Source organism: Bos indicus, chromosome 13 (assembly GCF_029378745.1).
Source record: "Bos indicus isolate NIAB-ARS_2022 breed Sahiwal x Tharparkar chromosome 13, NIAB-ARS_B.indTharparkar_mat_pri_1.0, whole genome shotgun sequence".
Classification (NCBI taxonomy): domain Eukaryota; kingdom Metazoa; phylum Chordata; class Mammalia; order Artiodactyla; family Bovidae; genus Bos; species Bos indicus.
Window position 1 is genome coordinate 7045664 of NC_091772.1, and position 13586 is coordinate 7059249.

Here is a 13586-nt window from a genome sequence, read left to right on the forward strand (position 1 = left end):
CTACTCACTGAATACCATTGTATTAATCATGATTGGTCAACAGAAAAATAATAGAACTCTTTATCATCAGAACTAGGATTAATAGAAAAACCTGTAATCACTTTTTAAAATCCAGATGCATATCAGAATTATCGTGAATTTTTTTTGAAAAATACAAATGCTCAGGTATTGCTTTTTTCCTCTGGAGGTCCAGATGTTTCGCTTAAAAACAACTGGAGTATATGATGATCTTTTATCTAGTTTGTTTCATTTCTATTTTATATTCAGTTCTCCCATTTTATTTAGTTTATGTTCTCTAATTTCTCCATCTTTTTCTTTATGTTCTTTTTCCAGCCTCTATCTAGTAGAAAAACTTTTGTATACATACATATAAATATGTATAATATATATTTTTTGAAAACTAATGAATTTTTGCCTAACTAAAAAATTATGACATTTTGATTCTACTTGTTGGACTTAGTATGACTAGAATGCTAGATTTCTAATTAAAAAATAGATATGAAACTTTGTGATCCCAATTCTCCAGGCCAAAATATTGGAGTGCATAGCCTTTCCCATCTCCAGGAGATCTTCCCAACTTAGGGATCAAACCCAGGTCTCCTGCATTGCAGGCAAATTCTTTACCAGCTGAGCCACAAGGGAAGCCCAAGAATTCAGGAGTGGGTAGCCTATTCCTTTTCCAGCAGACCTTCCTAACCCAGTAATTGAACAGGTGTCTCCTGCATTGCAGGCGGATTCTTTACCAACTGAGCTATCAGGGAAGCCAAATTAAAAAATAGATATGAAACAAACAACAAAGGTTTACTGTATAGCATAGGGAACTATAGTCAATACCTTGTAATAACTTATGGTGGAAAATAATTTCAAATATAATATATGTGTATTTGTATAACTGAATCACCTTGCTGTGTACCTGAAACATTGTAAGTCAATTATACTTCAATAAATATATATATTTTTAAATCATTTTTAAAAGACGGTTCATTGATAAAAACCACATAAAATTTTAAATGTCTTAAGGTGAAAGATATCATATGCAAAAGTAAATGATAAATGACATTGTTTAAAATTTAAAGGTATATGCAAATAGTTATGAGATAAGATTAATATCCCTAAATCAGAATGGTCTAATATAAAATTAATAAGTTGGAGATAGAATTAAGATGGCAGAGTAGGAACCACGAGGAATCTGTCCCCGCACCGAGACAACTGGCCTGCTAGAATCTGTCTAAGGTAAGTATTATGGAACTCTGGAGTCTATTAAAGAGGAAGGTTTCCAGGGGAAGGCGTGGATATAAACTGTGGTTAATTTGGGTGAATTTCAGCTTATAGTGCAGAAGCCTCTACCAACTCCCCACTCCCAACCCTGTGGCAGGCAGCCAGACACACATTCCTACAGCAGCTTGCCCACAGCTTGTGAGAGCCAGGTGAGCAATAGAGACCCTGTACTCCACATACCAGAATCCATACTCTGATTGCTGGTTCTGGGCTGAGGTACAGACAGAGACAGACAGCCATTGTTGCAATGCCTCTCCCTCCATCTGAAGTGACCTCCAGGGAATTTAAAAGGCTACTGCTTTTTCCTCTTTTCAGAGACAGACATTTAAGGAGATATACAAACGGCCAGTAAGCACAGGAAAAGATATTCAACAGCATAATTATTAGGCAAGTGCAAGTAAAAGTCATGAGATACCACCTCATACCATCAGGATGCCTGTTACAAAACAAACAAACGCAGAAAATAACACGGGTTGACGAGGCTGTTGAAGGCTTTCCAGGTGGTACTAGTGGTAAAGAGCCCACCTGCCAGTTCAGGAGACTTAAGAGAGACATGGGTTCAATCCCTGAGTTGGCAGATCCCCTGGAGAAGGGCATGGCAACCCACTCCAGTATTCTGGCCTGGAGAATCCCATGAACAGAGGCGCCTGGTGGGCTGCAGGGGGTCACAAAGAGTTGAACACAACTAGTGACTTAGCACTGATGAGACTGTGGAGAAACTGGAACCCTTGTACACTATTACTGAGAACTTTAAATGGTGGAGCTGCAGTGAAAAAGAGTACAATGGTTCTTTGAAAAACTAAAAACAGAATTGCCATATAACCTGGCAATTTCACTTCTGGGTACCCAAAAGAATCGAAAGCAGATATTTATACACCTCTGTTCACAGCAGCAATTATGCATAATAGCCAAACACCAGAAGCAACCCAAGTTGCTTCAACCCAGTCAGTGTATAAATGGATATACAAAATGTAGTGTATACATAAAACGGCGTATTATTCAGCCTTAAAAAGAAATTCTGACATGTGCTACAACATGGCTGAACCTTGAGGACATGATGTAAGTGAAATAGGCCTGTCACACAACGAAAAGTGTATAATTCCACTTATAAAAGGTACCTAGAGTACTCAAATTCATAGGGACAGAACTCAGAAAGTTGGCTGCCAAGGGCCAGGGGGAAGGACACGAGGGAGGAGTTAGCATTTAATGAAAACAGAGTTTCAGTTTTTCAGATGAAAAGCATTTTGTAGACAGATGGTAGTCACAGTTGTACAGTGTAAATATAATTAAAGCCACTGAAATGTACCATTAAAAATGTTTAAGATGGTAAATTTTACATTGTGTACTTTACCAAAATTTAAAAGAAGATTTACGAAAAAATGTACGTGAATTTTTATTTATAACAGCATTATTTACAATAGCCCCGAACTGGAAACACCCAAATGCCTTTCAGTAGATACAGGATGAAACAAACAGTGGCACATCCTCTGTTCAGCAATTCAGACGGTACAAGCTATTGATAGGCACAATCACCTGGATGGATTGCAAGAAAATTACACTAAGTGATAAAAAAGCCAGTTTCCAAAAACTCATATCCTGTAGGACACCATTTATATAACATTCTTGAAATGACAAAATTATACAAATGGAGAAAGATTAGTAACTGCCAGGTGTCAAGCAAAGGATGAAGGTGGGAGGTGAGTGGGTGAGACTATAAAAGAGCGACATGCGTGATCCCTGTGGTGATGGAAGTGCTGTGTATCTTGACTGTCAATATCTTGAATGCGATATTATACTACCAGTTTGGCAAGATGTTCCCATGGGAGGAAACTGGGCAAAAGGTACATGGAATTTCTCTGTATTATTTCTTAGGATTGCATGTGAATTTATAAGTACTTCAAAATAAAAAATTTGAAACTGGCCATATTAACTAGCCATATGAAATTAAGTGTTGATATATCTATGCTAAAACTCTGCAATTACAGAATAAATGTTAATATCATGCTATCTTCCAAAGTATCCTAAACAGAGACAGAAAAACTACTGAAATATAAGAACACAACCTAGCCATAGAAAAGAAGAAAACGGGATTCTTTGTGGCAGAATCATGCCCATAAACTGATAGAATAGGATGTCCTTAATCTACTCTTTACTTAATTTAAAGATGTACCACAGGACCTATCAAAGCAAAAAATAGCTGAAAATTAAGGAACAGATGGTAGCAACTTTGTAGCACAAACTAAGGTTGTCTTTTACCAAAGGAAAACAAAATCACATCCCTTTCAACTTCAACCTTAATGAACTTTCTATAAGAATTCAAAAGAATGTACATATTCCATCCCAGACATTCTGAAAACCGAATGCACTGAAATTACCTCCAAAACTTTAAAAACGGCAGATGCCTGGGTCCCGTCTAAAAGCTGCTGTTTTAATTGATTTTGAGTGCAGCCAGGGCTTCAGGATATTTCAAAGCTCCCCAGTGACTGATGTGCAGTCAGAGCTGAAAACCACTGCTCTAATGGTTACACCTAACTCCAGATACGATCAATCACTAAAATCATCATATCAGTCAGTGCTACAGGGCTAAGCCTATTCAATTCTGGTGAAACCATATCACCATGATCATCTTGATATCCAGCATATGGTGAGGGTGATATTAAGAGTCAACATTTGAGCATTTCTATGGACCAGAAATTGGAGTAGAAATTCTTTACAATATACATTATTTCAAGGAATCACAACATCTCCATGAGAAAAGTTTCTAGGAGATAACTCGCCCCTGATCATAAAGGCCTGCAAAGTATGTGGTCATAGTATGAGCTACTATGTGGTCATCAAAGGCACCAACTGTAAACAGCCAGATTCCTCAAAAGTACACAGTAAACCACTTAAGAATCTGGCAATAGCCAGCCAAATGGTAAATCCACATCCTGTATGAGTCAGTAAGTCTACTTCCAACTATTTAGCACAATAAAACATATATTAAGTGATGTGTACAAGAATATTCATGAAATCATCAATGTTAATGGCAAAAACTAGAAACAACCTGAATGCCTATCAATAAAGAAACTAAATAAATTGGTAAAATGCTATTCAGCAGTTTAAAGTTAATTCATCTCTCTATATATCAACATGGACAGATTTCAAAATACTTCTTGCTGACTGACAAAAAGATATTTTTGAAAATCATATTATACCACTATTTACCTAAAAACTAAGGATACTGCAGTATGATACCATTTATCTACTTATAAAAAGAATACTACTACACATTTCAATACTTCTGTTGGAACAGAGAAAAGCAAATCAAAGAGGTAACTGTGCTTATCAGATTGGGCAGGAGACGGCAAATGGGAATGGAAGTATAAAGGAAGACCAGGTTTACGGAGAATGCTCCAATATTTGAGAACACAACATATTCCTATGCCATGCAATTAAAAAGTAATAATACAATGTTTAGATACATTTATTTATATTATTTTATTATTATAGGGCTTCCCTGATAGCCCAGTTGGTAAAGAATCCGCCTGCAATGCAGGAGACCCCGGTTCGATTCCTGGGTCAGGAAGATGCCCTGGAGAAGAGAAAGGCTACCCACTCCAGTATTCTGGCCCAGAGAATTCCATGGACTATATAGTTCATGGGGTCGCAAAGAGTCAGACATGACTGAGCGATTTTCACATATTTACAAAACATATAGCTTATATCAGATTAACCCACAGATCAACTGTTATAAACTCTGGACAGAATTTTTAAATTTAAAAACACACACACACCCCTATTTGAAGGCAAGTGATCAAAAGCTGACAAAAATAGGAGAGGATTCAACCACTGAGAGAAAAGAAACACACTGGGTGAGATCCACATTCAAATAGCTTTCCCCACGAGGCACTCCCTACTCTGTGAGACGCACAGAAAATAGAGCTCAGGTAGAAAACCACAGTCTTACGGGTCAGAAATGAAGGAGTGTGGGGCTACTGAAGTCACTGGAAGGGAGGGAGGAATCCTGCAAAGGAGAAACCTACAAAAGGAAGCCCAAAATCTATGTATGTGTCAGTCCCTCAGTCGTGTCTGACTCTGCGACCGCACAGACCATAGCACGGCAGGCTCCTCTGTCCGTGGAGTTCTCCAGGCAAGCATACACGAGTGGGCAGCCACTCCCCTCTCTAAAGGATCTTCCCGACCCAGGGACTGAACCCTGGTCTCCTGCACTGCAACAGAGCCACCACCGAAGCCCCGAATCTATGTGAAAGTCCCCTCAAATCTTGAATGAGAGTTTAACTGTTCATACAGGATGCAAGATTCCATGAAGTCCACAGAGAAGGGACTTCCCTGATGGTCCAGCTGGCAAGACTCTGCACTCCCAATGCAGGGGCCCAGGTTTGCCTCCTGGTCAAGGGACTAGACCTCACACGCCACAACGAGGATCCTGCGGGCGGCAGCAGAAGAGCCCACATGCCACAGTGAAGACCTGGTGCAGTCAAGTCAAAAAAAAAATAGTTCACTGAGGAAAATAATGGCTGAAAAGTGGACAGATGTTTTAGTAAATACCCACTGTATGAGAGACAAAGTTTGAGACTTTCCAGTGTAAACCCCAGAAAGACCATATCTTAGGAATAAAGACCACAGCTGGTACTAAGGGACAACTCTAGGATTAAGAACAAAATTGAAACAGACTCACTTTAACAAAGCCTGAAACGAGGCTGTGACAATATCAAGGTGATCTGCAAATAATTTAATTACATACTAGAACAAGTTCAACATCATTCAAAGGAAGATAAATCGTAGTTTCTAAAATGTATCATCGACATGCTCAAATTGTAATTTAAAAAAAAAAAGTTTAAGACATGCAACTAAATGGAAAATTTGTGACCAAGGTCACACACAAAAAAAAAAAACTATCAATTGAAACTGACCTACAGATTACCCAGATTTCAGAATTACCAAATATTTCAAACAATTAAAACATTGTTATTAATAACAATGATAAATATGTCAACAATGGATACAGTGGGTTGAAGATATGGGAAATTTCAAGACAGAGATGAAAGCTGTTTCCTTTTTTTTTTAAGGAAAACTTTAAAACTGAAAAACACAACATCTTGTGCTTGCTTTTTTAAATCATAACAAAAGATTAATATCAAATTAGATACTGCAGGAGGAAAGATAAACAAGCTCGAAGACAATTCAACAGAAACCACAAATAGAAGAAGTGTGATGGTTAGTTTTATTTGTCAAAGTGACTGAGCCAGAGTGCCCAGATATTGGTCAAACACTATTTCAGGCGTGTCTGTGAGTGTGTGCTTGCTGAGGATGAGATTTACACTGAAGTTGATAGAGTAAAGCAGATTGCCCTCCCTAAACTGGTAGACCTCATTTAATCAGCTCGGTGCCTTAACAGAACAAAAAGGCAGAGACTCTCCCCTGAGTAAGAGAGAAATCTTCTTGCCTGACTGCCTTTGAACTAGAATGTCAACTTTTTCCTACCTTCAGACTTGAACTGAAACATTAGCTCTTCCTGCTTTTGAGCATGCCAGCCTTCACACTGAAACTACACAGTCCAGCTGACCTGGTTTTCAAGCCTTTGAACTTAGATTGAAATCACTCCATTGACTCTCCTGGTCTCTAGCATGGTGTCTGATCCTGCAGATCTTGGGACTTGTCAACTTCCACAACTACATGAGCCAATTCTTTATAATATCTCATAGATAGATAGATACTGGTTCTGTTTCTATGGGAATCTTGATTATCACAGAAAGCAGAGAACAAACACTGGGAAAAAAATTAGAGCTTGAATAATACATGAAAGTGTCAAATGTTTACTATAGGTGAAATGCAAGTCCTAGAAACAGAAGAGGGAGAGCAAGAATATGAGGGAGAGTAACTGTTTAAAAACTGGATCCACAACAAAACCAGCACAAAGAAAACCACACTTTGGCAAAAACAAATAAAAAGAACAATTCTTAAAAACAATCAAAGAAAAAGAAGACACATTATACAGAGGAAAGCAATAACAATCATGTCTGACTTCCTAACAGAAACAATGGAATCCAGAAGATAATGGAATAACATCTTTAAAAAGTGTTCAAAGGATACAATGGAACATTATTCATCTAGTCAAGTCTATGGTTTTTCCAGTAGTCATGTATGGATGTGAGAGTTGGACTGTGAAGAAAGCTGAGCGCTGGAGAATTGATGCTTTTGAACTGTGGTCTTGGAGAAGACTCTTGAGAGTCCCTTGGACTGCAAGGAGATCCAACCAGTCCATTCTAAAAGAGATCAGCCCTGGGTGTTCTTTGGAAGGAATGATGCTAAAGCTGAAGCTCCAGTACTTTGGCCACCTCATGCGAAGAGTTGACTCATTGGAAAAGACTCTGATGCTGGGAGGGATTGGGGGCAGGAGGAGAAGGGGACGACAGAGGATGAGATGGCTGGATGGCATCACTGACTCGATGGACATGAGTCTCAGTGAACTCCGGGAGTTGGTGCTGCGATTCATGGGGTCGCAAAGAGTCGGACACGACTCAGAGACTGATCTGAAGAAGGAAATCCTGATATATATAGATATATCATCTACAATATAGATGAACTTTGGAAACATACTAAGGAAATAATCCAGACACAAAAGGACAAATATTATGTGATTCCACTTAGAGAAGGAACCTAGAATAGGCAAACTCATAGACAAAGTAAGCAGAAGAGAGGTTACCAGGGGCAGGGAAGAGGCGTGGTGGGTAATCACTGTTTACTAGATACAGAGTTTCTGTCTGAGTTAAGGAGACAATAGGGATGGACAACGGTAATAGTTAATCAACACTGTGAATGTACTTAATACCACTGAGTCACACACTTAAAAACTGTTAAAATGGTAAATTTTACATTATGAATATTTTAACACAATTTTTTGAAAGTGCTAAAAGAAAAAAAAAAAAAAAAAAAACCTGCCAACCTAGAAGTCTATATCCAACAAAAAATATCTTTTCAAAGCAAAAGGAAACTAAGGACTTTTTTCCCCCCAGATAATGAAAGCTGAGAAAATTTTTCACTACCACATCTACCACATTACCAGAAAAGTTTTTGCATTCCAAGCTAAAGGAAATGATGCCAGAAAGAAATTCAAATCTACATACAGGAATGAAATAAGTAATTATATGTGAAAATGTGTAAGAAATTTAGGATAAACCTTAGAAAGACATTCTGAAAGTTGAAGGAGAATAAAAACCTACAAATTATGCCCCCTAAAGGTAATCAAGTATAAAGCATTATCATTAAACAGCACCAAAACACCATTTTATTTATACTGAGGATTAAACAAATGGCTGAATATCGGACGGTATTTAAAATTTCTTTAATCTAAATAATAGTTATAGCTTCTCCTTTTAAATTCATAAGTCAAAACCATTCTTTTTTGCCAAAACAAAAAATGAATATATCACTTAACTTTCAAACACCTTATTTATTCAGAGATTTCTTGTTGATTGGGTATATGTCATTAAAAAAAAAAAAAAACAAACCTATGATACCTTATGTTTTTCTTATTCCAAGTATAAAATACTAATATATAGTCAAAAATAATTTTGCCATCTTGCAAAAATCTAGTACTATTTTATAATATGTTTTTATATAAATGTTCTGAAGTAAAATTGGCAGACTGAATGCATGAATTCATCCCCATGCCCTACTAAAAATGTACCAGAAAGAAATGTAAGTGGGGAGGAAGACTGGCATACACAAGGGGTGAGTATAAGAGAAGAGTGATATCAGCAGTTTTAGAAAATAGAAAGCAAGTAACTAATCGAGCAGAAGAAGATGAACCCCAATGCCCACTAGCCAGGACATCACAAATCAAACTAATCTCGGCCAAACTAAACTAATTTCTGCCAAAGAAACATCAAGAGAACTTGAAACAGAAGGCACCTGGTGTGTCTGAAAGCCAGGTCGGGACTAAAACCAGAACAGGCAGATGGAGACGCCCAGATCCTTTCCTTGCACTTGCAGAAAACATGAAGCTACCTCCTGGAGAGACGGAACCAGACGGGCCCCAATTTAGCTGACATGGAGCACAGCTGGGAGCAGGCACGGACTCTACCTACAAAAACAGACTTTGACGTAAAAGTCAGAGGAAGGCAAAGGAGCACCTCCAGCCCTTCCCATGTGCTATACCCAAATACGGGATACCGCCCTCCCAGAGGTGGGAAGACGTCTCTCCCTAACCCAGGAGAAAAACTGCATAGAGAAATGACCACGCCTCCTCTCTTGAGGTCAAACAGACCTGCCCTCTCACACAAAGCTGCCAACAGGCCTTTAGGTGCCTCACTCGGGAATATGAAACGGCAGAGGGCCACTAGATAGCTGAGGAAATTAGCAAACATGTATTAGTGTCCAAAACACACAAACACAAAGACAGAGGAAGCAGAAATAGCAGATAAGAGCACGTTTTAAACCATAATATCCCAAGAGAGAAAGCAAAAATGCTGAGTTCATGAAACAAGAACAAGGATATCATGTTTTAAAAGTATTAATCATAGATCCATGGATTGGAGCCCACCAGGCTCCTCTGTAAAGCCATGGGATTTTCCAGACAAGAGTACTGGAGTAGGTTTCTATCTCTCCTCCAAGGGATCTTCCCGACCCAGGGATCAAACCCACAGCTCCTGCATCTTGGGAGTCTTTACCTGCTGAGCCATCAGTCAAGCTGAAAAATACTAAAATCAAAATTACAAATTCATTAGAAGTAGAAGATTTGGAAGATAAAATTGAAGAAACTTCCCAGACAATAGGATAAAAGAGATTTTTAAAAGGAGGAAAAAAAGTAACTGTTGAAAAGGATACATAGGATTAGAGCACAAGATCCAACCTCTAATTCATAGATATTAGAAAAATATAGAGAAGTAGGTGGAGACCGTTATCACAAGATCTTCTAAAAAAAATCTCTCCAAACAGAAGCAGATGGATTTCCAGATGGAAAGGCCAAAAGTGGACTCAGTAATCATAAATAGAAAAACAGACTTATCCCAAAGTATCATTGTCGTAATAAGAACATAGAATAAAGAACTTCCTTTGAAAGAGGAAAAATACACCACAAAGAACTGGGAACCAAAATGCCAATGGACTGCATATTAGCAAGACTGGAAGTTAGAAGATGGAGCAATTTCTTCAGAAACCTAAGTGTAAGTGATTTCCCATCTTACATATACCAAATGTGGGAGTAAAACAAGGAAAAAAAAAAAAAACCCACACATTCCATTCAGGAAGCAGCCACATTGATACTGGAGAGAGGAAAAGGCAACTCCAGAGTGACAGAGCAGTGAGGAGCAGAGGACAGCTGCACAGCAGGCCTAGGGGCAGCACGCAGGCAGAGCCAGGTTGCCAAGGGGCCTGTGTCCAGGGAAAAACAAAACTAACTGGCACAGCGGCTCTACCCCAAGATCCACTGGGGAGAGCTTAAAGCAGAATTAGTGACAGGGACTGTGAGAACACAGAGGTCTCATCCTCCCTGCCTCCCTGCACACACACTTCTCCCGCCTGCCTCTCGCCAGTCCAACTTTCAGTGATATTAAACTCATTTTGTGAACATGTTACTAACAGCTGGTCCTTGCTAAACACTTGCTGTGATAGATAATTATCTCTTTTTTCTACAACTTGGTTTCCTTGGAGCCAATGAGTCCTCATTTTTCCATTTGATTATTTAAATTATACTCATAGATTACTTGGAGAAGGCAATGGCACCCCACTCCAATACTCTTGCCCGGAAAATCCCATGGACAGAGAAGCCTGGTGGGCTGCAGTCCATGGGGTCACTATGAGTCGGACACGACTGAGCAACTTCACTTTCACTTTTCACTTTCACGCATTGGAGAAGGAAATGGCAACCCACTCTAGTGTTCTTGCCTGGAGAATCCCAGGGATGGGGGAGCCTGGTGGGCTGCTGTCTATGGGGTCGCACAGAGTCGGACACAACTGAAGCGACTTAGCAGCAGCAGCATAGATTACTTAATAAAATTTTTTTTTTAATTTTGTCTATGTTTTTAAACAATTTCTTTGTTTTATGATAAATATGCAGTCATGACTTTTTTCTCAAGATAGACATATGAAACACACAAATATAGATATTTATATCCATTTTTTACTTTTTAAAGTCATTATTAGATTTAATCATGTCTTTATAACAATTTCTAGTTACTTTATAACATTTTATTATAAGAATATGTGACGGTTTATTTACTTACATTCTTCTGGGTTGGATATAAGAGTTTCTCAAAATTTTTTATAATTGTTAATGTTTTTCTTTCTCTTTTTCTTAATTGAAGTATAGTTGATGTACAATATGATATAAGTAGCAGATGTACAGTACAGTGATTCACAATTTTTAAAGCTTACATTCCACTTATAGTTATTAGCTATATTCCCTGTGTAGTACAATATATCCTTGTAGTTTATTTTATACATAATTGAATTTTTTTTACATTTTTAATAATGCTCACTGAGCACTCTTCTACATAAATTTGTCTATATCTCCAATAACAAGTTCAGAGAAGCAGAATGGGTTTAAGGCTTTGGATTTATATTACTCAACAACATCCTCCCAAATTTCTGCCAATCTACATTTGTACCTACAATGTATTATGTTCATCTGACCACACACTTACCAGCAGTAATATATTTTTTAACTCCTTCACCAAGTAAGAGGGATTTAACAAGTAAGATTTATCATGTACTCATCTTAATTTAAGTGTCCCTATTAATTGTTTTATTATCTATTTATGACCTTTGACCTTTTTTCTGTTTTTTTGTTTTTCCTTCTCCTACACTTGGTACCTAGATAGGCCTTCTTCGGCTCAAGGATTGGTAAATGTTGACCTATGTTTTCTTCTCTCTATTTAAGTGGGTGGTATTATGGTTTGACTGTCAGTAATTATTTTAAGTAGCCTACAAAGGATCCTTTAACAATACTTCTATAAAAGCATGAGAGAGCAGGAGTGGGGGGCCCTCAGGAAGATAAAGTTGACTGAACATCAACCAACTTTCTACATATCTTTTAACTAAAATATTTCAATATACAAGCTTTCTTCCTTAAATACAGGTGCTACATGGATCAAAAGCAATGTAACACTTTCAGGTATATATGCTAATACAGCTTAATTTTGAAAAGTTTTTACTCACTTGTGGTCATGATGCTAGGAGGGCAAGAGGGTATTCCATGATCTACTGCCCATCTGTAGGCTCCTTCTCCAACTAAAAAGCTAACAACAGAAAGATTATTCTTTTAAAAATTCAGTGTCATCTTCTCCTACATGTATATAGGCAATAAATAAATATATTTATTTGTATACATATATTATTTATATACATATATAATAAAGTAAGATAAGCAATATAATAAGACAACTAAAAATTTTGCAATACCTCAAAATAGCTATATACCAAAAGAATTCATTTAATTTTTCCCCAAGTTAGACATTTTACAGTTGGAAACAGTAAATGGTATGATATCATTTGCAATAACTAATAAGTAAAAATTGGTAAAATGCAACATAAGAAGTAAAAATAGTTGATTTCCCAATGGAAAATATAAAGATTTATCTTGGATCAAAGTGGTTCTCAGTTTTTGTACAAGAACTATTTTAATCATGTTAAGAGTTAAAGCTTAAGCAAGTGTCTTCAGAGTTGGTATTCTTGCCTAGTATAACAGCTGGATCTATCCAAAATGAGTGGGGTACATCCAGAGATGCCCAAACACAATGATATGCACTTACATTTCTAAGCCTCGATGCAATACACACACACACACACACACACATATATGATTCAGAACCATATTTTCACTGTGGTAAGGTAGTGTGGTGTGCCCCAGAGGTCATTTTTTAATCCCCAACTGCAGGTTTTAACATAACAGAAAGTGAATAAAAGGATACTGTTAGCTAACTGTAAAAGACTTCCTTTCAAAGATTTCAAATAGCATGCAGGATAATTAACCATTCCATTCCCTAACACAGTAATAGCAAGCAGTTACCATAATAATCAATCACTTCATCTCCTTCCACAGCCAACTTCTTAAAGATCTCAGCCAGCCAGTAATGGATTCCTTGAACTAGAGCCTACTCATTAGTTTCCTGCTCCCCATTTTTTGTTTCTATTCCTCTAATCATCCAACAATAAAAACTCAAAGTAATACATATTGAAGTCTTTAGATTTGATTGTTAATAAGATCAATGACAGATCAGAAGAAAGTCAAAGTAGATACTTAGAAATATATTCAAACAGTTCCAAAGAGAAACTACATTGTTAGGCTCAATAACTTTTCCAAT

The 13586-nt window shown here is 37.5% G+C and overlaps 1 protein-coding gene across 8 annotated transcripts in view; it reads right to left on the reverse strand.

The window, feature by feature from the left end:
- Window positions 1-13586, reverse strand: part of TASP1 (taspase 1) — a 318545-nt gene that overhangs the window by 239612 nt on the left and 65347 nt on the right. For all 8 annotated transcript variants that reach the window (XM_070800705.1, XM_070800706.1, XM_070800702.1 and 5 more), the window contains one exon: window positions 12442-12521. In XM_070800705.1, coding sequence (XP_070656806.1) covers window positions 12442-12521 — 80 coding nt within the window. The remainder of the gene's footprint in view (window positions 1-12441; window positions 12522-13586) is intronic.